The sequence below is a fragment of the Protopterus annectens genome, chromosome 1.part0 (genome assembly GCF_019279795.1).
Source record: "Protopterus annectens isolate FY-2018-M chromosome 1.part0, PAN1.0, whole genome shotgun sequence".
In the NCBI taxonomy this organism is placed as follows: domain Eukaryota; kingdom Metazoa; phylum Chordata; order Ceratodontiformes; family Protopteridae; genus Protopterus; species Protopterus annectens.
The window spans coordinates 1,865,040,937-1,865,066,544 of record NC_056725.1 but is presented as its reverse complement, the minus strand read 5'-3'; the positions used below and the strand labels follow the sequence as shown (position 1 = coordinate 1,865,066,544).

At 41.2% G+C, this 25,608-nt stretch overlaps 1 protein-coding gene across 1 annotated transcript in view; it reads right to left on the bottom strand.

Annotated features, from left to right (window-relative positions):
* Positions 1 to 25,608, bottom strand: part of NUP155 (nucleoporin 155) — a 1,504,248-nt gene that overhangs the window by 290,343 nt on the left and 1,188,297 nt on the right. The window contains exons 35-37 of the mRNA XM_044069916.1: positions 10,529 to 10,658; positions 9,085 to 9,198; positions 3,062 to 3,182 (exon numbers count right to left, since the gene is read on the bottom strand). Coding sequence (XP_043925851.1) covers positions 3,062 to 3,182; positions 9,085 to 9,198; positions 10,529 to 10,658 — 365 coding nt within the window. The remainder of the gene's footprint in view (positions 1 to 3,061; positions 3,183 to 9,084; positions 9,199 to 10,528; positions 10,659 to 25,608) is intronic.

Here is a 25,608-nt window from a genome sequence, read left to right as displayed (position 1 = left end):
TTCAAAAACAGCTACTGCATCACAGGAGAGCCTACAAAATCTAAAAGTGATCAAAAGCAATGTGAAGTTTAGAAAAACCTTTGAAGAACATCTTGATGAAGATAACATGCAACTACTTTCAAGAGGAGTGATTTTTGTTTTGATTCACTGTTGAAAGACTGCAACTTGCATTCACTTCTTTATTTTGCAGGATGATTTTTGATGATGGTGGACTTACTGTTGATATGGTTACCTTTATTTATATAAGTAACATTTATTCACTTACACTATGGACTGGGTTGGTTGGATTAGGCCAATGGCCTCTTTTTAAGGGATACTCAAGGTATAGCATTGAAGAGTCACCAAAAGTGTCAAAAAGCAAAAGTAAACAATGGAAATTTAACTGGGGAAGGTAACCATCTACAGTACTTTTCTCTTCCGAAACAGCTTGAAAGAAGCCGATGGACTGATGAAATGTAAGCTTCCTGTGGCAAGAGAGAACTGAAGATGATATAGTCTGTTAAACCAAACTAAGCTGACATGGTCTGTTCTTCCCTATATGGTCCCTCATGCTAATTTCTTCAAGAAGAGAGGATGCCAAATCTATCCTGGGGATGTGCAAGTACTCTAGTTTGAAAGAAAATGCAGATGTCTGCCTGTGGCTAATTTTCATGTATAGTGAACTGTACTGCAGTTGTGGGCTTTCTGATAAGAAAAAATCTTCCTGAGTCTGAAGGTTTCTGCAAAGCAAGGGTTATTTGGATGAGACCTGAAGGGTAGGGAACAAGTCTTATCAACCTTATCCATCTCAAATGTAAGAGCCTCCCCACTCTTATGAGTCACTGTTCTATGACAAAGTGAAACATTTATTGCCAGGCATCCAGCTTGGGGGGGGGGGGGGGGGGCTTTTCCATGTTTGCTGAACATATGAGGGGATCAAGTGTGTGAGCACCACTGCTCAGATAAAAAGGAAATAACATAGTGACAGAAGAGGCCTGCATGGAGTTTCTGCTGACATTTAGCAAGCACCTACAAAGATGTCACTAGGCACCAAACTGCCTTATATTGACAGACTGTCCTGTGAAATCTGATGCTAAAGATCCTACTGAATTGCCCTCAATTTGAGCTGCTGAGTCTTGCGAGGGAGAACCTAGGATGGAGGAGTCTGACTACAATCAACAAAAATTGGTTAGGAACTCAAAAGACCACTCCCTGGTAAGGTTCAGGCACAAGACAGCTATGGCCATTTGACAAGGAGAGGGGTAATCTTGGCACTTCACTGTCCTCTCCTTCAAGGTGGCTGACAGTGATGCATATTTTCAGAGACTCACTTGGAATGCCTAGGTAGTAGATTTCCTGAATTAGACTCTTGACCAGTTGAGAGGAAGCTGACAGCATGCAAGAACCATACTGCTCAACTCTGACATGGATTTGCCTCCAGGAGGAGGGTGTAAACAGATTATGTCTCTGTATCTTATACCTTCTCCGTAAGTTCCAGCATCTGACTGGGATCAAGCAAGGAAAACTCCCGATTCCATCTCTAGGCACTCTAAAATGCCACTATATTATGAAATGTAAGGAAGGCTAGGAATATTTACCCGTTACCTATCTGGATGACTAGAGACAATACTGGTGTAGGTCCTGGCTTGTGACATGAGGCTACATGAAAACTGTGTGCCTGACACTGTGCACCAAACACTGGCATTCTTATGACTACAACCATGACAAGCATATGAAAAGTGAGAATCGCAAAAGGAACTTATGGGCATAGGTGGTATGCATCATCTCGTAGCCCAACAGGCGACATCATACGGGTCCCCCTTCAGATGGCTGAACTTTTAAAAGCTCGACTTTCATTTGGCCGAGACCATATGATTGAACTTTTAAAAGTTCGAACGGTCTGAATGGGGATTTCCATAGAATGCGGAATGGGAAGATTTCCCTTTACAGCAATGTAGTGGGATCTCGAAGTTGGCATATTTAAAAAGCAGGGGGTGTAGGGGGTGCAGGGGGGGGCTTGCCCTCTGGCTAGCATTGTTTAGTTTTTTCTTTTGTTTATTTTTTCACATTTTCGAACATTCAAATGTCCGATCATATGGCTTTGGCCATATGAAAGTCGAATATTTGGATGTTTGATTATGTAAAGTAGACCCCATCATACCATGCTCTGGCAAGAGGCATGAACATGTGCTAAAGTGCAAAAGAAAAAAAAAAGCAGAAAGGTAATAGAAGGGAATTTCTTAAATGCAAATCCATTGAGGAATCCCAGTATGAGGTCCCAGTGTATTCAGAGACTTGCAGTAAGTATGGCCTTTGTCTCTGCACTCTTCCTATCTCCAAATTGCGATTTTGGGACCATGTTCCAGCTCTCGAGTGCCCGTCAAAGCAAGGAATTATATAAACACAAGAATGTATCCTTCATTCTTAAGTAAGACGGGAGGGAAGATTGTAAGTCTTCTATATGCAGTCCAAGAAAAAGTTGCTTAAGTTTCTGTGTAACTAAACAATCTAGGATAAGCCACAGAGAATTATTTGCATGAGTCTGGAGAAGTGACAACACAGCCAAAGGATTTTGTTTTTTATTCTGTAGGAAAGTAGGTGAGGTACATGTTCAACCACAACTGTCTTACAAAATGTGAAGTAGCAAGAAGGATGGGCCTACTGAAGCCTGGTCTGGATACAAACTGAATGCAAATATAAATAAGGGCTATAATTCCATGCCGAAACATTACATACTTCCTGGAAACCGCCTCTTCAAAAGCAGGTAGTGGAGCTGGTCGTTGCCATAGTAGAATGGGTTGCAACAGAACTTAGCAAAGATATATCTACCTGAGCATAACTGAAATGATACACCCAGTCAGGATTAGAAGAACCCTACTGTAAGAGCTGCGCTTTTTTTCATAATTAACGAAACAAGATAGGTTCCTGGAACATCAATACCTTTAAGCTTTCACAAACAAAATGCATTTTGTTCAAAGCATAAACTACATATTTTTTTTAGTTTTGCTTAACATGTGACAACATCAAACAGATTCATGTGGTTTTCCCAATTTCATTTTCACTATGTAGATTCACTGCTCACCCTTCTCAATGATTTCTTGCCACAAGTTCTGCACCAAGATGGGGTCTGAATGACCTGCACAGTGTATAATTGCCAGTTTGCATTCTGCGAGCCTAAATGGGTCTGCAAATTCTCCATAGAGCTGTGGAACAAAGAAACAAATGTGACAAGTGAAAAAAAAACTTACATACTTTCCAACTTTCAATACATTTAATACAACAGTTGAAAAACATACACAATCATAATTCAGTAGTTTAGAGTTAGTGAATGCATAATGGAGCAATCCATTGCAATTAAGGCAGGAAGTTTTCTTAAAAGTGACATCTGTGTATTTAAGGAGACCAATTAGTTGAACTGAATTACTGACCTAACCTGCTTATCAGACAATAGCACTACTGTATTAAATAAGTGGATGAGACATTTGAAAACCCATTCTTCCTTTATAATCATCCAGCTTCAACTCATTTGACCTCTCTCCTGATGTATATATTTGTTATCCTTAAATGATTAGTTCTCAGTGACAATGTGCTTAACACTGTATTTTTTCCATTCTGTATACTTGCACTTTTATAATTATTGCCATACTGGAGAAAATATACTTATGTTATTGTTTCAACTGTTACTGTAATTTGTCCTACAAGAGATTTGCTCCCTAGGATTCTTCTGAAAAGGGGCTACAGGCTAAGCTGACCTACCTTGGCCAGTAAATGGAAAAGACAAATAGGTTTATTTGTCTAAGTGAAAACATGTATGACCAAAATGTTACTTGACAAAGAATTTTCGACTGCTGTACCACATTCAGCATAAGAACGGATATTGTTCCTAGTCATAAAAAAAGAATGCAACTGCACATGTTCCATGCTGAGAAACTTCCCTGACAAATATTTCCCTTGACAACTGCCACCACTGCAAATCTTCTAATATTCTGGTTACTCAATGTGCCTATAATGGTGAAGCAGCTAAGTTACAGGTTTGGGTATGACAGATTCAACCATCAATTTTAACATCTTGTAATCCACACTAGCAAACTAAGAATGCGGGTACCTTTGAATAATGGACTTAAAAAGCTCTACCTGTTGTGAACAGAAGGGAGAGGCTAGGAACTATAAATATAGGTATCAATTGTTTAGTATAATGCTTTTTGTTAACACTGTGATGCAATCAAAGCCAGGAAATGCAGTTACAGTGCCAGAAATCATTAGGTTCTATCCCAGGCAAAAGCAACTCGAATGACACTGTGCTATAAAAGTCAAAGAATGCTCTGCCTGCTATCAAATTAGTTAGAAATAAAAGTAGCTTCTAACTTCAGTTAAAGTGTCTAATTGCAACATTCCTTTCTGGGTGCCTCTGAATTCAAACTACACTTGTATACTAACATTGTTATTGCATAGTATCAAGACTATATGTGGGAGTACCATAGCATATATTTGAAGGTAGGAATACTTAAAGGAAACAAAAGACAGTGCAACAGCTAAAGATGTGTCATGGGAAGTGTCTGCCTATAATTAGCGCACAACCTCAAGCTGCAGTTAAGTCATCTCAACAATCTTACTACAATAGTGTTTAATTTTAAGAAAACAATATTTGGCATAACAGGAAAAAATAACTGGGTAATACAGTATTCTGGGATATCAAGGGGTTCCACAACATTGCGGTTTAGACAAAAACTTGGAGAAAAGTATCAGATTTTTGAGAAAAATATTACCAGCATTCATCACTGTCGGTTTTAGAGAAAATATGGTCTGATGCTCTAGATATTAATAAATGAGACAGATGTTAGTTTTGAGATTCAACAATTATCAAAGATAAGTGACTCACCTGGTAGCACATTCATCTTTGATATAAAAAGATCAGAAGGCTCTAAGTTCTATTCCCACACTAGGTGCTTAGATTCATTTTCCAATACTGGGACTGCAATGCAGCATAGGGGAAGGGGTGCTGTATTCCTGAATATAACATCCTTTAAATGAGATGATAAACTGAGGTCCCATTTGCCTGAATCTATGGTAGGTCTGGAAGATGTAAAAGATCCCATGGCATTAAACCAAAAAAGTAGGGGTGTTTTGTAATATAAACTAAAGCAACAGCATTCAACTCCTAGGAATTGTTCTGCCGTCTGCACAAATGACCTGTATAGTACTAGGAGTTGTAACACTATGAAGCAGTTGCATGAAATGGCTACTTTGTACAAAACAGCCTAATTTTGCCTTTTCACTAAATACTGCTACGATCAGCTACTATCTAACTTCAAAGAATTAAACTAAATATTTCATTCATAAATCTTCGGGGTCTACCATCACAGTATCTCTCAAGTCACTGAGTACTCCTCCAAGCAGTTCTAGTCCAACACCCACTGGCAATATGACTTAAAGTGGCTGAACAGTCTGCTCTCATCCCACCAGTGGCCAAGTCTGACTGCTTCTCTGCCCTAGAACACCTAATGCAACTGCCTACTGCTAGGGGGATAGTTACATAATACAATCAAATATTAAACATGTGCAAATACCCAAGTATATAATGTGTAGTACGGTGATCTGTACAGGTACAAGCTAGCTACTTTATACGAAGTTATGAACCAGTGTCACCAATACTTTAGACATTAAGAAAATTAAGTTTTCCTTTTTGAATGTACTTTGCTCTTGGGGGCTTACAGGTTATGAGGTAGGGAATTCAATGCAGTGGGTGCATACTAGGCTTCTTCTCTTGTTGCTTTTGTTAAAATGTTACTGACAGGAAGACATGGTTTCGGTGCAAGGACAGCACCCCCTCTATATCACAGTTTACTGCCCATCATGTCCTTGGAAAAGCCATCAACTCTTATCAGTTACCTACAACCCTAACCTTGAGCCCCTAGAGATCCAAAGCACCCTTAAATCCAACTATTACTTCATTGCTAGCTACAGGTCTCCAGCAATGCCATCCAAAGATCATATATTTACCTTAGCACCATTAATGGTTTAAATATCAAACCAAAGACTTTATTGTTGGGGACTTCAGTTATCCAGGAATTAACTGGCACAATTATACCTCTAAAAATGGATATGAAAAGCCTTTCCAAGACTCTGTTAATTTAATTATTTTATTTTTATTTGTTTTTTGATTACGAGGAAAGCCCAACTAAACCAAAGGCCCATTTTTAGTGGAGGCTCAGGAAGAAAAGCTCAAACAGCAGGGATACATACAATGTAATAATAAACATGCATTACATGTTGCATACAAATTTCAGTGAAGACCAGTTTGTTATGTACAAGTTGAAATCAAAAAATAGGTTACATCTATACACTCATAACATGGATAATAACAGAAGCAGCTAGTCTGCAATTAGAGAGCTCAGTTAACATAACGGCTTCAGTAGCTGAGTTACAATTTTAAAATAGTGACATAATACTGCACTTTCATTGTAATACATTATGAATTTGCTAAACCTACCAGTAGAAACGGAATAGCTGACCTTTCAAATGTTGTGCATACCATGTTGGTTGATGCATGCGTTAGAGTCAATGTTTACGGTACTCTATACATTAAGAGTTGAGAGCGGTGTGTGTGGCCATTTGCCTTGTACGGAGATAGGCTGCTACTGGAAGAGATGGAGTTACAGTCTGAATCATACAACAGAAGACTTGACAGCACAGGAACAATAAGTAAAATAATTTCTAGTATGGTGTCAGAAAAGGAAGAATGTATAACCTAAGAGTCAGTAAGAAGTACGTCTGCTAAGAGAAATTGTGAGTTGAACCTACAGTGTTAGTCTGGGCCATTGATAAGAGGAAAAGGGGTATGATAAAATGGGAGGCATGTAACCATGATAGAATTTTTAGAGGAGAATGTTCTGCGAAGGGGAATTTACAGATAGATTTATGATCATAACTCAAGGCTGAGGTCAGGTTTTGGACAACAGCATTTCCATGATTCAGTTAGGTATATTTCGAGGGTCTATATTAAATCAGCGAACGTTTAAAATAGCAAACACTGACTTATCGACCCATTAAGAACGAAACCTTAAAATCTCGAAGCCACAGAACAGTGATTTTTTTCCCCAGGGGAGAAAAAAATTGCTGTTCCACAAAAAAAAAATTCACCCCCTCCCCTTAAATATACCAACTCCGAGATCGCACCACAGTGGAGGAAATGGCAAAGTTTTCCAAAAACGGCCAAGTGATTTTTGTTTCCCCTGGGAAAAAAAATCACTGTTCCGTGTCTTCGAGATTTTAAAGTTTCCCTCTTAATGGGTTGATAAATCAGCGTTCGCTATTTTACGCGTTCGCTGATTTAAAGGGCACCTCATTTTGAGACTATACTTTACTGTCATGTGATTACTGTTGACAACTGGTCTGTCTTACTGGTAAAGGGAGAGTGTTCCAGGATTTGGCTATACAACAAGAATAGGGGAAGTTTCCTGCTGAGCTCTGAGGTTTATGAATTTCTAAGAGTGATTTGTTTTTTGAGTGAAGGGATCTAACATGAGAATATTTTTTAAGAGTATTATTTAGGTCAGGGCACTGATGAGGTTTATTTACTATATTTTGGACAATGTGCTGGCGCAAAGTGTAAAACTATCCTCAGAATTCTCTAGTATCCAGGATGTGATCCCTGCCAACCTAGCCCCTGTCTGCAATCCACCCCACATCTTCTCATCACAGGTTAAATCAGACTAAAAAATCAATATCTGTCAGGCTTAATGGTACCACCCAACAAATGGAACTGTCTTTCATGACTTCGCCACGGCAAAGCGACTTCATCCTGTAGTAGACATAGGCAAAATTTCCAACCATGTCCTACAAACGGACCTATAGAGAGGGCTGTTGTACTGACCTATGACTTTTATCAGCACTTAATCAGCTGCATAGCAAAGCCAGTAGTAGTCTGTTATAAATACAGTGATAAATTTAGGAATAAAACTCGCTGGTGGAATTCAAACATTAAACTGTTAAAAAAAAGAAGGGAAATAATGAAAGAAATTAAGAAATTCTCATCCCTCTACCTCAGGACTACAATGAAATATACCAGCAATTAACTTGTGAGCCCTATAAGAAAATGTAAAGCAGAGTACAATCTTAACGTCACTATAGATGCCAAAAAAAATTACTAATCTTTCAATTATGTCAAAAAAATAAACAATAATGTCCACCATTGCACTGAGCTCATCCACAAGAATATCACACATTCCAATTGAAGGATACAAGACACATTATGGTCAGCTTTCCCCCACTTACCCATACTGCTGACCCCACTATCAGGATGGCATTGGAATACTATACTGGAGAACCAAACTCATTGAAAAGAAAGTTCTGTCTACGAAGAACTACAGTAGAGATTGCATCAAATTACATTTTTTGTCTTTACAGCAAATAGTATTACTGTGAACTATGACTGAAGAACTATACAAAGAACAAAGCTTCACTAGAATATTTCTGTAGGATGTGCATGCTGAATCCAGGAGGCAAATTTAGCACATTCCAATTGAAGGATACAAGACACATTATGGTCAGCTTTCCCCCACTTACCCATACTGCTGACCCCACTATCAGGATGGCATTGGAATACTATACTGGAGAACCAAACTCATTGAAAAGAAAGTTCTGTCTACGAAGAACTACAGTAGAGATTGCATCAAATTACATTTTTTGTCTTTACAGCAAATAGTATTACTGTGAACTATGACTGAAGAACTATACAAAGAACAAAGCTTCACTAGAATATTTCTGTAGGATGTGCATGCTGAATCCAGGAGGCAAATTTAGCATTCTCTGAGTGACAAGGTCCCAAAATAAGTAGAACAGATTCTTGCATTAAGGTTTAAAGGGGAAGTGGCTTCTAGAATGAAAGTTTTAAGCTCTTGTTGAAGAAATAATCTGTTGCTGGAAGAAGTGTTTTCTGTCATCAATTTATAATGAAATACAAATTATAAAATGATGCCTAGTGTTACATATCCCTATCAAATCTACAAATGCCAAATAATTTTCTAATTTTTGCTGAAATAACTCTAGCAACATAAAAATAAATGAGTAGGGTTGACATTCTGTTTTCCACATGTCAGATGTTACCTTTGTGATGTCCATCATTTCAGAATTCAGTTGAGAAATAGCATCTTGCACCGAAGGGTGTTCAGAATAATGCCTCTCCAAATCCTCAAGAATCTGCAGCTGTATTCTGCCAACCTGAAATACATAACATGCAATAAATGTGAAAAAATATTTCTGTAAATTTGGAAAATTTATTTAGATGCTATCAAATTGTTGGAAAGCTATGACATCATACTGGAAGAAGGCTCCTCCTAGTTAGCTCTTGCCCTAGGAAGAATTGGGCCTCTTCTCTCCCCAAGACAAAATGGGTTACAAACCTACCAGGGGAAGGCTGATGGTCAGCACAGGGGGATGTTAAAAGCATTTTTTTGTTTCAAACTGCTATCAAATAACATGTGCTGCTTTTTTACTGCTCTTGCTGAATATCCCTGCGGTACTAGCTTTACATAGCTGTGAGCTAATCCTTATCAGTGTTACCAAAACAACCATACTGTATTCCTAAACATTCCCCCTTAACAGATTAACTTCTAATGGAGATGCTTCTTTCTGTGTTCTCTGTTGTGTTAAACACATGGCACTATCGAACTAATCTATACAATTCTTCAGAGGTCTTGCAAGAAAAAGAGAAATCAACAATTATCATGCTCTCACCTACGCTGCTATGCAAAAGCACACCCAAAGATTATCTGTAAGTTGTGATGTAGAAGATTACATTCTAGGGGGACAAGTTCCTTGAATAATACCATTAAAGATAGGCCCATACTCAAATAACAAATTACCCTCATGCTACTATAACATGCATCTCTGTTTCTAGGTGTATACAGATGGAAGAAGCATGTTAAATGATTAAAACAACTCTTGCTACATTCCAAAGAGCAGGGACCGAGAGGCATGATGATGCACAGTGGCAGCAGTCTGAAAATAGTCAATGTCTGCAGTGTTCAGACAGCAAAACAACTATTCTGGCTGCAGTAACATCTGGTCTGACAGACTTCCAACTTCTCTAGCAGATGTAATAGGCTGGCATCTCACATTTAAAGGGTAATTAACTTGATGGTACCCTGATGTTTACAAGGCAAAGGACAGGTTCCATCCTTTTGAGGAAGAGTGGCTACATATGCAGAGTAACATTGTTTACCTTTATTACATAAATATTCATGATGCTGTGAAGTGTTAAGAGTGTCCATAAATACCTGCTTCTGCGTGTTCTGTCCGAAACACATCCAGACAGCTTTCCAATAAGCCTACTTCAACAGAGATGCCTGACAGGAAATGTAAGAGAACTGACCTGTGCTGAGAATTTCCTCTCCCTCTGCCAAAGAAAGGGCAGTTGCTAAATCTCCCTAGGTAGGGACTTTTGGCACTACTGAAGTAGAGTCAACATGCTGCCTAAACATCGATGGAGCAAGTCAAACCATCTAATTATTACACAAAAAGAGTCAGATAATATAAAGAGCCTCCTTACCTCCATTTTTTCCTCCAACTCATGCAAAAATTCACCATCTGAAGCTTGTGATGACACAGCAGTAGAACTTTTGGCACTGAGGATGGCACGAGAGATGTACTCAAGGCGCTGTTGAAGTGAGATTTCAGTACTGGATAGAAAGAATACATTTGGCATTAATGTTCAGACTTACAAAAAGGATATAGTTCCCATTGTATTTATGTACTTCTCACACATTCTTCACCATTCACAGCTGTTGTGTTCTTACAATGATAGGACCCCTAGGGTAACATGCACCTTTTATTCTCTGGAGTTCTTTGTGGGGGTGGGGGGTAGTATAGTGTTGGACAATTTATCTCTAGTGAAGTGAGCTAATGTTCCTTCTCCTACAGTTTAACTCAACTCTTAGGTTGTTTTTATCTCTACAATATAATTCCAGTACTGTGTAGTTACCTAAAATCTGCTTGTACTTTATAAAACTTTCATTTCCTCTCTTTGATACCAAAGGAAGGGAAAGACCAACCACTTTTTTTTTTTAAAACTTAACTTCTCCCATCAGTTGCAGAAGGATTTGTCTACACTTGCATAACATACCATAGATAGAGAAATTTGTAGTCAGGAGCTCAGGCTGCTATAAACAAGACAGAGAGGTGTGAAACTGCTTTCCAATGTCATTACTGCAGAGAGGAAGAGAACTTACACTGATTCACAGCTGCTTCCAATGTAGCCATGCCTTTCATAGCAAAACAGAGCAATTAGATCAGTCAGTGGTTCAAAGGAAGTTGTCACCTCTTTGGACAAATCTACATAAGCAACATCACAGTACTGAAATGCTTGTTTATACTACTTCACATTTTAAGATGACTTGATTGAAGTTTCAAAGACATCTGTGACAAAGTCAGAAAATATTTTTTCTTGTAATTCTTGTAAAGTGCACATTTACCAAAGGGTAGAGGGAGGGGATGTCAATTCATCTTGGACTATCAAAAGATACATTGAACAAAGGCCTGCAATTCAGGAAATGTTTTGGTTGCAGCTGCATAATTAAGTATACTACAAAACAAGCACAGAGATGCACACAAATGAGGGCCATTCAAGAAATTAAAGAAGCAGTCCTGTTACAGACAGTATATAAAGATGACAGTGACTGACACTAATACCATTATATGTCACTGGAATGCAGTGGCGGCTGGTGACTTCAAATCAAAGGGGAGCTGCAGGAGACATGAATGGGCGGGGTCAATGGGAATGGGTGTGGCCAACTAGAAAGGGGAGGGGCTATGCTCAAAACCACAAAAACTGTAACTTTAATTAAATACTCTGCCCTGGGTGCCAAACCATCATTATGAGTCCAATCAAGACAAAATGAAGTGTAGAAGAAAAAAACATGTTTCAATCCATTGGCTGCATGACAGCTTACTTAATATCTAGATGGAAACAAAAAGGTTGTGAGGCATGAAAAAATAAATTACTTTTTAAATACATTACTGGAATGCTAGTCAAAATCAAGTATAAGAAAAACAAGCAGCACTCAACTCAAACCACTTCTCCTTGTACTCCAGTTCTAATTATAATTTATATTCAGCTTTATTAAAGTACCAAGTAACATGCTGAAAGTAGCAATCTCTGTGATACCCCCACTTGTAAAAATGTTTCTTATCCAAAAAAGACCTGCTGCCTGACATCTACTTGTTTCATGGGGAAAACATAATCAAAGTAAAAAATGAAAAGCAAACAGGAAACAAGCTCAATATACATTGCTTAAAGGATTACTGCACATGATATGGACCACACATGATAGATTGGCATTCTATTTAGTTTGCAGGTAAAGCCTGTAATGAGCTCTTAAAATAATGTAATCCTGTCCTTTATTACAAATACTGTCATATGCATTTCAATACCCAAGGCTTATATGTTATCTAGTTATGTAAGTATTCTCTGCATGGCAACAACAGAAAGGCTTTCAATGTTGGCAATTATTTAACAGTATGCTTATTAAAACTTACTTGCATCTTACAAACTCAGACAAGCTTACCAGATGGTCATTAAAGCACAACTACTTAAACACAGAGCAACAGGCACTTTCTGAATAATAATAAGCATAAATCAACAGTATAAAAATATGACAGAAACCAAAACATTCTGCAAAATCAAGGACAGATGAAAAACCATTGTAGTACTTGTGTCTACCTTGGATGGGGGCATAGTCTGCACATTTACACTACATAACTGCTCCTTGCCTTGCTTGGACACATCGTGAGTCACTACATGGGGGAGTGGGGTGCAACAAGTATGTCACAATTTGAAATGTCTCTGGCTGACTGCGATGGCCCTGACACATTTGTCATACCTCTCAACCACAGAGCAAGAAATCTGGACAAAGCCATACATAGAACTGGGACAAAGGCCCAAAAATAAGGACAATTTTTAAATATTGCTCTTATAAAATTAGAAAGATAATGGAATAGTAGGTCTTGCATTAGTATGAATTTTCTGAAGGGTATGAAATCTGAAACTGAAATGTCTGTCATTATTTTCTAACTTCAGTCTTGAAAGACGCAACAAAAAAGTCTTTAATGATTTGCCACTAATTTGCCAAAAAAACACAATTTTATGAAAAATGGACCAAAAATGTGATGAAAAAATATAAAATAGCCTCACAATACAGCTGGGAACCTGTCAAAGAATGGGCACTTTTTAATATTAGTACTGCTAACTTGAGCAGCTGACAAAATAAAAGAATCTACATGCATTTCTGAAGTAAAAGATTATTACAGTTATTTATTAATTGTAAACTCTCCATGTTTTCTTCCAAAATTGCCATTTTGCGGAGGGATTATTAGGGGAAGAGCAACATTTTGAGCCAAAAATCGGGGACAGTTGAGAGGTTTGGATATGCCTAATTCTATAAAGCAATTTATTTACATGTACCTCTCAACCTGTTAATGCAGGAAATCTGGACAAGGCCAAATATAGGGGGGGACATATAAACAATACTAAAAATTGCTCTTGTATAAACTGAGACAGTTGATCGAATAACAGGTCTTGCTTTAGCATGCATTTTTCTGAAGGTTATGAAGTCTGAAACTCAGTGTCTGTCATTATTTAGTGACTTCATTCCTAAATGATTTGACAGAAAACCACAAATTTATGAGGAACAAACGAAAAATAAGAAGCAAAAATCTATTAATTCTGCAAAAATCTGGACAGTTGAGAGGTATAGTTCAGCCGGGGCTGTCTTGAGTTTGCTGACCCCCCCCCCCAAAATCATGGTCGAATGGAGCTTCCCCCCTACAGCCATTCCAATGAACCATTACTTGGCTATTTCACCCCATTTACCATAATCACTAATATGCATACTGCTTTACTTCTGTGATGATTTGGACTTCATTTAAAAGTTTTATTTTGCATTTTACAGCGCAAACACTAATAGATATCATATCTGCTAAACAAAGCAATGCAGTCTCACAATGAGAACAGACTTAGCATTAAAACTTCTCTGCCCTTGAAAACTCACAATCACTAAAACAGCATTGAAATCCACATTCAAAGAAAATACATTTCGCCAGTGGCAGATTAACTTTGGGTTTGGGCTGTTTTCAAATCACAGGCCCCTTGCACATGAAACATACACATGCTCTTTCATACACACTCCTGATTGTATTAAATTATATTCCTTGTACAATACAGTACAGTTTTAGAGGGCGTTTTAAATTTGTTTTGAAATTTTTCCAGTAAACAATGAAACAAAATGCATGCACCAGTAATGACATAACTGCCACATTCAGAACATTTCCATCATAAAAGTCTACTCAAACTTCTACAGTCCACCAGTATCAGTACATATGCACAATCTCTGAAGAAGTAAAAGTCATCTAAATAATTCCACATTAAAGAGATCTGTAACTAATGAAGAGGTTACTGCTAGCAAACAACTTTGTATTTCATTGTTTCATCTACAAATAAAGTGCCCGTTACCCTTGAGGAATAAATTGCCCATCTTACACTAAAAAAAAAAATGATAAGCTAGCAATATTGCAATAGGTTCATAGTTACTAGGTATCTTCACATCCACCCCTTTTGCAACACAGTACAGTATCAGCAATGCATCTATCTACTGTGGGAGTAGAACCCACAGCCTTCTGCATCAAAAGCAAGTATACTACCTGTTGTGCTATTAACAATGCAAGCAGGCTCAGCATAAGCAGCACTAAACTTTTGCTCCCCTGCAGCTCTCAGCTAGTTGTAAAATCTACTTACTCTGTTGTATCTCTGAACTTTGCAGCACAAATAAATCTGGAAAAAGCCAAAGTTTATTGTAGGGGGGGGGGCAAAACCCCAAAAACCAGGGACACATTTTCAACATTGCTTGTATAATGTTGGAAAGTTGCTAAAATAAAATGCTGTGTTACCACCATACATTTCTCTGCCAAGCCTTAAACCCAGGACTCTGTGCAAAACAGTCAGAGCAACATACCACAATGCCAAATCTAGAAGTTATGTACTCACCATAACGTTTGATGTATGTGGTCCATCTCGCTTCACATTCTTACTTACGGGTTCGGAGCCGAACATCGGCTCCGACTCGGCCAACTTATTTTTCTAGCACGAAGTCTCTAATTGGCTGGGCTAACCTGGTATCCCATGTTGCACTGCTCCATAGCCCCAGATCTAGTTTGCAGCAACCCATTGTCACACCTCATGCACAACCACAGTTCAGTAAGGAAGAACACTATCCAGGGTAGCAAATAAAAAACAACCAATACCAAAGGGCACTAAGACAAATGTCGCCTCCAAATCCTCCAGGAGGGGGGACAGGTGGGAGGGAACGTAAGAATGTGAGGCGAGATGGACCACATACATCAAACGTTATGGTGAGTACATAACTTTTAGATGTTATGTGGTCCAATCTCGCCTACATTCTTAATCACGGGACAGCGTCCCCAGCACCTCTATCCTGGGAGGCTCAATGGAAGATGCTCCTGATAACAGTGGAACCAAAGGAAGCCCGGCCCCTAGAAGCCACATCTAATTTGTAATGAGTAATGAAGGTGTGGGGAGAAGCCCACGTGGCCGCAGCACAAATTTCATCCAAGGATAGCACGGAATGATAAGCTACTGAAGCGGAAAGAGCCCTGGTGGAGTGAGCCTTGACGGGGAATGGTAACTTTCTGCCTGCTGACGAATAGACATAGGAGATGCAATCAGAAATCCATCTGGCAACTGTAATCTTAGAAATAGGGGAACCTGTTCTATTTTCTGAAAAGGACATCAACAGTTGGTCAGACTTACGAAGTTGTTTTGTCCTGTGTAAGTAAAATTGAAGCTGCCTGTGTACGTCCAACTGATGAAACTTAAAACTCCGCCTTGTTGGAAAATTGAGGGAAGAAAACTGGCAGCTCAATGGACTGATTGAGATTAATGGCAGAGGTTACTTTTGGAAGGACGGACGGATTAGGTCTCAAGGAAACCCTGTCCTTATGAAAGATTAAATATGGGGATTTGATGGACAATGCTTGAATCTCCGACACCCGTCTGGCTGATGTGATAGCTATTAAGAATGCAGTCTTCCAAGACAGAAATTTTAATTCACAGGTGGCAGCTGGTTCGAAAGGTGATGACGTCAGGGCCTGTAAAACAAAATTTGAATCCCATGGCATGATGGGTTCTGACACAGGAGGTCGTAGCAACAAGGTGCCCCTCAAAAAGGCCTTACATAGTTTATGAGCCATGAGAGAAGGTTCGTAAGAGGTATGAAAATTAGAAATAGCGGCCAGCTGGACCTTAATGGTCACAGGAGCAGAACCCTGCTGAAAAAGTGTGGATAAAAAATCTAAGAGAGCAGGGATGGGGGCCGTGAAAGGATCCAGTCCCTGGTCCTGAGCCCAAATTGAAAATCATTTCCACTTGCTGGAGTAAATCTTCCTGGTAGAAGATTTATGAGAAGATAAAATGTGTACTACCTCAGGTGAAAAACGATTAAGTCTGACTAAAGATGGAAGTGGAGTAGCCAGGCTGTCAAACTGAGGGTCCGCAGGGAGGGATGGGACTGTTCCGACATGTGTGTCAGTAGGTCTGGTGCTGGGTCCAGAGTCCAATGACTGTCCACTGCATACTGATGAAGAAAGGAGAACCAGACTTGGCGAGGCCAGTGTGGGGCAATTAGAATCATCTTGCTTCCCGAGGAAATGGCTTTCTGAATCACTCTTGGTAGCAGAGGAAATGGAGGGAAAGCATAGAGCAGACCGGGAGGCCAATCGTGGATTACAGCGTCCCTGAGTGACTCCCCCTGTGGGGGGATCAGAGTGAAGTAGTTGCTGCACTTGGCATTGTGGGGATTGGCAAAAAGGTCACAGCAAGGCTGAACCCACCTGTTGAAAATCTGTTCTGCAACTCGGCAGTTTAGGGACCACTCGTAAGGCATCAGAATAGATCTGCTTAGCCTGTCTGCTATCACATTGGCCTTCCCCGGAATGTGCGTTGCCACTAGGAACCGTCGGGAAGACACTGCCCACTGCCACACTCGCATGGGCCTCTCTGCATAGGGGGTAAGATATGGTCCCCCCTTGCTTGTTCAGGTACCACACCACGGACATGTTGTCAGAGTGAATCGCAATCGTCCCTAAGGGGAGAGAGCTCTGCAGTGCTTGCAACGCCAGTAACACCGCTCTCATCTCTAGGACATTGATGTGCAGATGTACCTCGTGATCTTGCCAGATGCCTTGGACCATCCTGCCAAGATAATGCCCCCCCACCCCATCTGGGAGGCGTGGCAACCGGTGGAATAGGAATAAACGGGTTCCCTTTGTTCAAGTTGGTGGAGCATAGCCACCAACAGAGATCCTGTTTGCACCAAATCAAATGGGACAGGGGAAGTTTCTGAAAGGACCATTGGGCAGAGAGGAGCCACTGTAGAAGCCTCATGTGTAATCTGGCTAGAAGCACTAACATAATGGTGGCGGCCATGGATCCCAGGAGCTGTAGAACCCATCTGGCCTGAACCTTCTTGAGGGGTAGCAGCTCGCGAACCTGACCTTGCAACACCTCTATCCTTTCTTGGGGCAGGAGCGCCCACATATGAACGGTGTCTAGCTCTGCGCCTATAAATGTGACACGCTGTGAGGGCAGCAAGGCAGACTTTCCCCAGTTCAAGGTAATTCCTAGTTGATGACAAAGGGCAATGGTCTTTTCCCTGGCCTGAATGAAAATATGCCTGGTGGGGCAGTGAGGAGCCAGTTGTCCAGGTATGGAAACACTTGGAATCCTTGATGTCTCAGGTGATCTGTCACCACTGTCAAACACTTGGTGAACACCCTGGGGGCTGTGGTGAGACCAAAGGGCAGGGCACGAAACTGGAAATGACTGGCTCCCAGCCGGAAGCGTAAGTGACTCCTGGATGCTCTGTCCATTTTGATATGGTAGTAAGCATCCTTGAGGTCGATGGAGCACATCCATACTTCTTTTCCCAGCAATGGAAAAATAGACTGAAGGGTGACCATTCGGAACTTGGACTTTAGAATGTAGCGATTCAGTCGGCTGAGATCCAAGATGGGTCTCGGGTCCCCTGTTTTTTTCGGCACCAAAAAGAGTCTTGAGTAAGTGCCTAATCCGATCTGGTCTGAGGGGACAGGTTGGATGACTCCTTTTTCCAGCAACTTTGAAATTTCTAGTGTTGCATGATCCCTTTGACTGGGAGGAACGTCTGGGATTCTCTTGGGTGGAGGGGGGTCGGACAACAAGGGGATGGAATAACCTCGGTTAACTATACGAAGCACCCATCGATCCTGAGTGATACTTACCCAGGCTTTCGGGTACAACGAAATGCGGCCCCCGACTCGCTCCGGAATAATACATGAGGGACGATGATAGGAAGGCCCGTGAAAGGAATCACGGTCTCCCGAATTGTGAGGGCCTCCTCTGCCCCTAGGGCGGCATCTCCCAGAATAGCCACCCCCTCCTCTGCCTTTGGAGGGGGACTCACCTTGAGCGGCAGGGAAAGACTTCTGTGACTTTTTGAACCACATTTTTCCTCCCCTCTGAGCCTTGGGATAAGGCCTAGATGGAAGGGAAAAACAGACCCTAAGGCAGATAGGGTCTTTCCCTCTTGCTCGCATCTGGTGAGGGTGTCTTTCACTTTGGTCCCAAAGAGTGAGGACCCATCAAAGGGGGCGTCAGTGAAGGAAGATTTGAAGGCCTCCGCGGAATGACACTGGCGCATCAAGGCTTGCCTCCTGAGATACACCTGAGCTAGCTGCCCTGCTCGCCCCCTTGGCTACATAAGATATGAGCCTCATGGACGAGTTGACAATCAAACCAAGAGTAGACAACTGGGCATTAACCGTCTGTGTTAAAGCCTCAGGTACGTTACCCGTTACAGTATCTCCTAACTCTTTAAGGAGATCTCTCTGGAGCCGAGTAAAATGACAAAGATAATCCAGAGACCGAAAGGTGAAAGTCGCTGAAGAGAGGGTACGCTTCCCGTACCGATCCATACTCCTGGACTCCTTGTTAGGAGGATGGACGGAGGAAGAAGACTCGGCTACTTCCTGCTGAGTGGCTGCCGCCACCACCATGGCATCCACAGAAACCCCTTTGGACAGGAACTCTTTCCCAGGGGGAGCTGAAAGAAATTTATTAGGGCGTCTGGGTACAGGTTCCACCAAGTCAGGAGTCTCCCACGCCCTTCAACAGATGAAATCTAGGAGCTCATCGAAGGGTGGAGACACCCAGGAGGCTGAGGGTTGAGCCCCAAAGGCCTTGAGAAATACAGACTCCTCCTCAGTGGGGGGTTTGGACGACCAGCCGCCTCTCTGCCTCAAAATCTCCAGGATGTTGGAGAAAGAGACGTCATCGGAGGACTACTTGAGGGACCCCTCTGACTCTTCGAGGTCAGTATCAGAAGTGAGAGACTCATCCTGGGAGTCTATGTGCTTCCTCTTGCACAACTTCTTTCTTGGGGGCTCCTCAGGCACAGACTCCGAGGGGCCCTCAGAAAGCTGGGGACCGCTCATAGAGGTATCCCCAGACCTTGGGGCTCCGCCATCAACCGATAGGGGGACATCAGAGACTCTCGCTGGTGTGGAAGGGGATGGAATGACCGATCCGGGTAATGTCACTGAAGAGCTGGTCAATGTGCTCCTCATGGCCTCGAAGGCGGGTCCCCCTGAAATCGAGGACCGACCAACCTCCAAGGCCACGACCGGAGCCGAAGTTCCCCAAGCCGAAGCGCCGAGAGGGAGGCACGGAACCGACAAAAGTCCCGAAGTATCCCCCTCGGGCCCGACAGAGGAAACCCGGGTTCTGAAACCAGAGGACGGAGCCGACATGGTTGGAGCAGTCGGCACCAATAAAGCCTTAAGAGGTATCGGAGCTGGCAGAACATTACCCGGAGCAGAACACTCCGGCTCCGAAGACAAGGAGGTGTTCGGAGGAGGAAACATCGGTGCACTCATCGGGACTGGCTCCGAAGCCAACTGGGTCGGAGCCGAAAATAATTTTGCCAAAACAGGCGACTGCAGGAGCCTCTGGATCACCCTATCCACATCCAAATCAGAGAGTCTGGAGGATTTGGAGGAGAGAGAAGGTGACTGTAATCTCCTATCTGGAGAGCCTTGTCTGACACTAGGTGACCGGCTCCGAATGGGCTCTAACAGGATTGGAGCCGAGGCTGATTCAAGAACCACAGCTACCTCCTGCGGCACCGAGGACAAGGGAGCCGGGGTGGTAGAATCCAATTTGGTAGTCTTCTCTGGTGGCTCCGATGAAACAGATGGAGCCGGAGATCTCTTCTTAGCCTTAGAAGTCTTGGCTTTAGTTTGTAAACCAGAGGAAGAGTCCAAGGACTCCTCAAAGGAAGGCTTTAGAAGACCCTTCAGTATAAGTTTATTTTTTCTTTCCTGTAGCACCCTTGGGCTGAATGCATGACAAATGCTACAGGACTCTTGTAAATGTATAGCCCCCAGGCAGTATACACAAACGGAATGTCCATCTGTTATGGACATCTTGTAGCTGCATTTAGAACACTTCTTAAATCCAGAGGGTTTATGTTCCTTTTGATCCTTGGACATATCAAAGAGCACTGCACACAACACAACAAGCAACAGGACCTTAGTCCAACAACGGTTAAGGCAGGAAACAACTGCTGACAAGAATCTCTAATTTAAATGATTCTTGACACGACTAACGCACACACACAGAAGCGAGGAACAAAACGCTTTTCTTTCACAGGAACAGACAAACTACACAACGGAGGGAGGACTAGGTCCTCTAATTTAAACGGGCCTAGCCCGTAGGAACAGAGGGATACCACAAAACAATAACTCACACCACAACACATGCTAAACAAGAGCAATTAGCTATTAAAATAGCTTTTGTGAGGAAAAAACACAATTTTCAGAGAGAAAAAAGAAGTTTTAAAGCTACTTAGCCACAGCCAAGCGAGACCACGTCCTAGTTACACGAGCGGCAAACGAGATATGGGGCTATGGAGCAGTGCAACGTGGGATACCAGGTTAGCCCAGCCAATTAGAGACTTTGTGCTAGAAAAATAAGTTGGCCGAGTCGTAAGAATGTAGGCGAGATTGGACCACATAACATCAGCTGTTTTGTGAAAGAGGAAGACAGAAACTTAAATGGCTACCATTTAGTGAATTCAGGTCTTACCATAGCACATCTGTCGACCTCTTAGCACAAAACACCTGAACAAAGCCAATAATGGGTGAATACAGCCCCCAAACATTCAGTGACTTCAGTTCTTACCATAGCTCTCAACCTTAGCACAAAACCTGGATGAAGCCAATAATGGGGGAATACAGCCCCAAAAATTGGGACAGATTTCAAATATCCATCTTATAAACTTAGAAAATTGCTAGAATAAAAGCTTTTGTGTTACCATGCACTTTCTGAAGAATATGAAGTCTGATATTCAAATGCATGTCATTTTTAGCATTTGTTAACCAGGAAAGTCTGACTTGGAACAAAAGCTAATTATTAGCAGAGGCCCAGGGAGAAACACTCCAGACAGACGCATGTCTTTGTAAGATGGGAGGGCACTAGAGGAAACAATAACAGGGAGGGCATACAGACTCCACACAGAAGGTAAGGCACCCCAGCCAAGAATCAAACCAGAGAACATGTAGCTGTCAGGCAACAATGCTACCACTGCACCAATGCACTACTGGCTTTGCAAGGACACAAAAATACAGAAACCACAGATATTATGAGAAACAGAAGTAGTATGAGGGAAAAATCTGCAACATTTTTACAAATGGTGGTGGGTAGGGAATTCAGGCTCTTGCCACCTGGGCCCAAGGTACAGGGTTCAAGCCTTATTCTCTACCCACCACCATGTAGCACCTGGGGCATTACACACACACACACACACACACACACACACACACACACACACACACACACACACACACACACACACACTACCTGGGACAGGTCCGTTGCAGCACTAAATCCTTCCATAGCTTCGTTCACTGGAGCACTAGAAAGCCCCGCTAGATGTCCTTCCCCGACGAGACTCCCAGCCTGCCGACGTTGCAGTCCGAGTCCGATCCCTTTCCAGTTATAGTCTATGCAGTTACAACTGCATAGACCTCTGGGATCTCTGCACATGAATGCTTCTTAATCCGGACTGCTGCTGAGACAGTCTGCGCATGCTCCAGACTGGTTCAGCAGCAGTCTGGATATTGGAAATGCTGCTAGCGCGAAGGTCTGCTACTTGCGATCTTTTTTTTATTTTCTTTCTTTGTATTTTATTTTACTTTCTTTCTTTTTTTACAGCTGGGGGGGCTGCAGTCCGGCAGTCCAATAGCACGGGCCGCTCCTGCTGGAATGGGAATACGCTATTTCCTTATGTCTAGCATGATTCATATAAAGCAGACTTGAAATGAATTATGGGAAAGAGAAAGGCTAGAAGAAAAATAAGATCACATTGGTATGTTAAGCCACACTGACAGCCACTTTGCAGAAAACATATTAAATTCTATAAGAAGCAGTCAGAGGGATTTTGAGATGTTAAAATAACTCAGAAAACACAGACAGAGTGAAAAAATAGAGGATTTTATTTCTAAGGTGGAGTTTTCTTTTACGTAAACTGATGCCCATTAGCATACCACTCCATGTCTTACGTTTGACTGTGAGAAAGAGAGCTCAATCAGGAGATCTACAGAGTCAAAGAGCAATAAATAATGACCAAACAAAAAGATGGACTTGGGAGAGACTATCCTGTAGTGCCTAAAGATTAAAGAATATAACTATGTAAGAGAGAGCGGTAACGTATGCAAAAGCAATAAGGACCTTGAAACATTAAGTATGACAGAAGTGTTAGAGTTGATCAGACAGGTAACATAAACTTAAACAAAAGACGCACAAGTAACTCACCATATCAAATTTGAGGGGACCCCTCGCCCAGTGGGGCTGGGATTTCCTCATGGTCACTACCAAGGGTAAAATTATTTTACTCTACAGCTCTTGCACTTGAAGATGTACACCTCACCAGGTGATCTGTGGCATGTAGTCATACAATAAGTCTATGATGAAATATGTAATCCCACTTTCTCGAGTTCTAACCATGGAAAGAAAGTGGTTTGGATAAGTATGCATACCATAACATTTCTTCAAGATACAGCTACTTTTAACAGTTAATATATAGGTTGCTTCCCAGCTACCCTCATTATCCTGCCCCCATGAAATTACAAAGGCAGTGGCCTCTTACTTTATTTGCATAGATCAATGAAGGCCCTGTGTAAGTATGCATTTCATATAGATATACAAGTTCCTTCCTAATACAATGTTGAGCTGTTGCATGCTCTAGGATGCATGCAGCAGACAAGTAGCCCTTTGCTCAGTACAGTCAGCCAAAGCATAACTGCTATAGATCAGAAGACGGTGATATGCGAAATGGTAAACACCAGTCTCTGGCAAGTATCTAACCATGGCTAAGGGTAGAAAAATATTTAAATAAAACATATATGTACCTATTTCTATGCAGCAATATAACAGACACCTCTACAAATTTATACTAACAGCTGCATGCAAAGAAAAATGATTTATACCAAAAATAAGAGTTCACCAGGAAAACCATAATAAATCAAAATGTATGACTATGGAGAGTTCCCAAACGATAATTAATCGAAGCCCCCAAAAGACTTCTAAACTAAATACAAATTAGGCCAGAATTTATTAGACTACTGAAACAGTATTCTGATACTCAGACATCCTGGAGCGGTTTTATGTATGAAAAGAACAACTCACTTATGAAATATGCATTGTGACTGTACATGCCCAGGCTAGTGTATAAATTAAAGACAGATATTTCAGTAAATGTGTGTATAAATACCATCCAGAAAGCAATATTTCAATAACAGTTGTATAAAGTACTTCTTCAGTTGAAAGAAAAAACACATTTCTACTAAAACATATGAAAGATATAATCTAAAATGAAAGAACAGCAGCATGATGCTACACAAAGTGGTTAAAATGCAAAACGTGCATTTCAGAACATGCTGGAGGGATGGTTATACACAACAAAGAATCCCATTTGTATGGAACCACCTTCCTCTCCATACAAAGCAGAGAACTCCTCTTACTCTATTCAAACATAACTTGGATTAACGGACGGGTATCCGTAAATTCACCCCTGGTTTAGCACCAATATCACTCACAATTTGAGGAAACGTAATTACCCCAATACACAGTTGTTGCTGGTCTTTGGAGATCTCTAATGCAAAACAGAGGGACTAATAATTACTATGGGAATGCAATGGCTAGGCTTCTCAAGAGCATCACAAATCTAAGTATCACCCTATTATGGAAGTCAGTTATCAAAACAATCCCACCAAATCAGGTATAATTTCTAGAATACCTCCTTGCAAATAAAAAAAAAAAATCTTTCTACAAAACACGAGGATGGGGCATATGTTGCTCTGGTGTTATAAAGTCTACAGCTGGAAGATCTAATGTTATAGCAAGAATATATACCTGTATCTGTATTTTTCTTCATGAATAGTCACTGTATCTGGGTAGCATTCTAATTGGTACTCACTTTCAGTCGGAGGTGAAATATGAATTTAAATTAGCATTTTTCAGAAATGCCTTAAACACAAATGAAGCTCCTTATTATTTCCACAAAATAACAAATAATACAACACAATGAAATTTGAACTGCCTATAGTTCTGAGAAAAAAATCTATCCAGCTACCCATTCACAACCCCTTTTTCACATTTTTGCTTAAGGGGTTAGGGTGCCACTTCAATAGTGACAATCATCTACAGCCAAGGTTTATACTGTCAGGTGGCTAATCCTGCCGCAGTAGTTCTTAGACACACACCCCACACAACACAACACACACACACACCCCTATGGCCAACAGTGTGTCTAATCCACCTATTCCATGTCTTTGGAATGTCGCAGGAAACCAAAACACCCAGAGGAAACCCATGCGAACCTATGAAGGACATGCAAACTACAAAAAGAAGGCACCATGCAAACTACAAAAAGAAGGCACCCCAGCCAAGACAGACACAAAAATACCACAACAGATGTCCATTGTCCACCGTCTCAATCCTTATAAATACATAATTCCAGGAATCCTACATTTCCTCACTCTGGGAAAAGTCATTAACTCTCTACAAAACGCAGGAAATTCGACAGACATTACCTACTTTAGACCTATACTAATCTTATCCCACCTCTCCAAAATACTCGAAAAATGCATTCAAAAACAACTGCTAAACTAAAAAAAAAATCAGCACTTCTAACTTATACAGATACTGTCAGTAAAGTTAGAGACAATTGCAAACTAGTCTCCTCCTTATTACCCGACTTGTCTAAACCTTTGACAGTTTGTCACAGCAAACGTCTACTATAAACATCCTCACTAGGCATCTCTCAGCCCACCCTTGTATTGTTCAAAAGCTACCGATCTAATAAGTATTAGTCAGTGAAATGGCAGTCCACTCTCCTCCAAACCTTCCAGTCACCACCAGTGTACCACAAGGCTCTATCCTTGATCCCTTCCTCTTTAAAATTCTCTGCAACACCTTCTGCACATCTACACAACAGGCCTCCCTAGCACAGTATGCAGTTGACT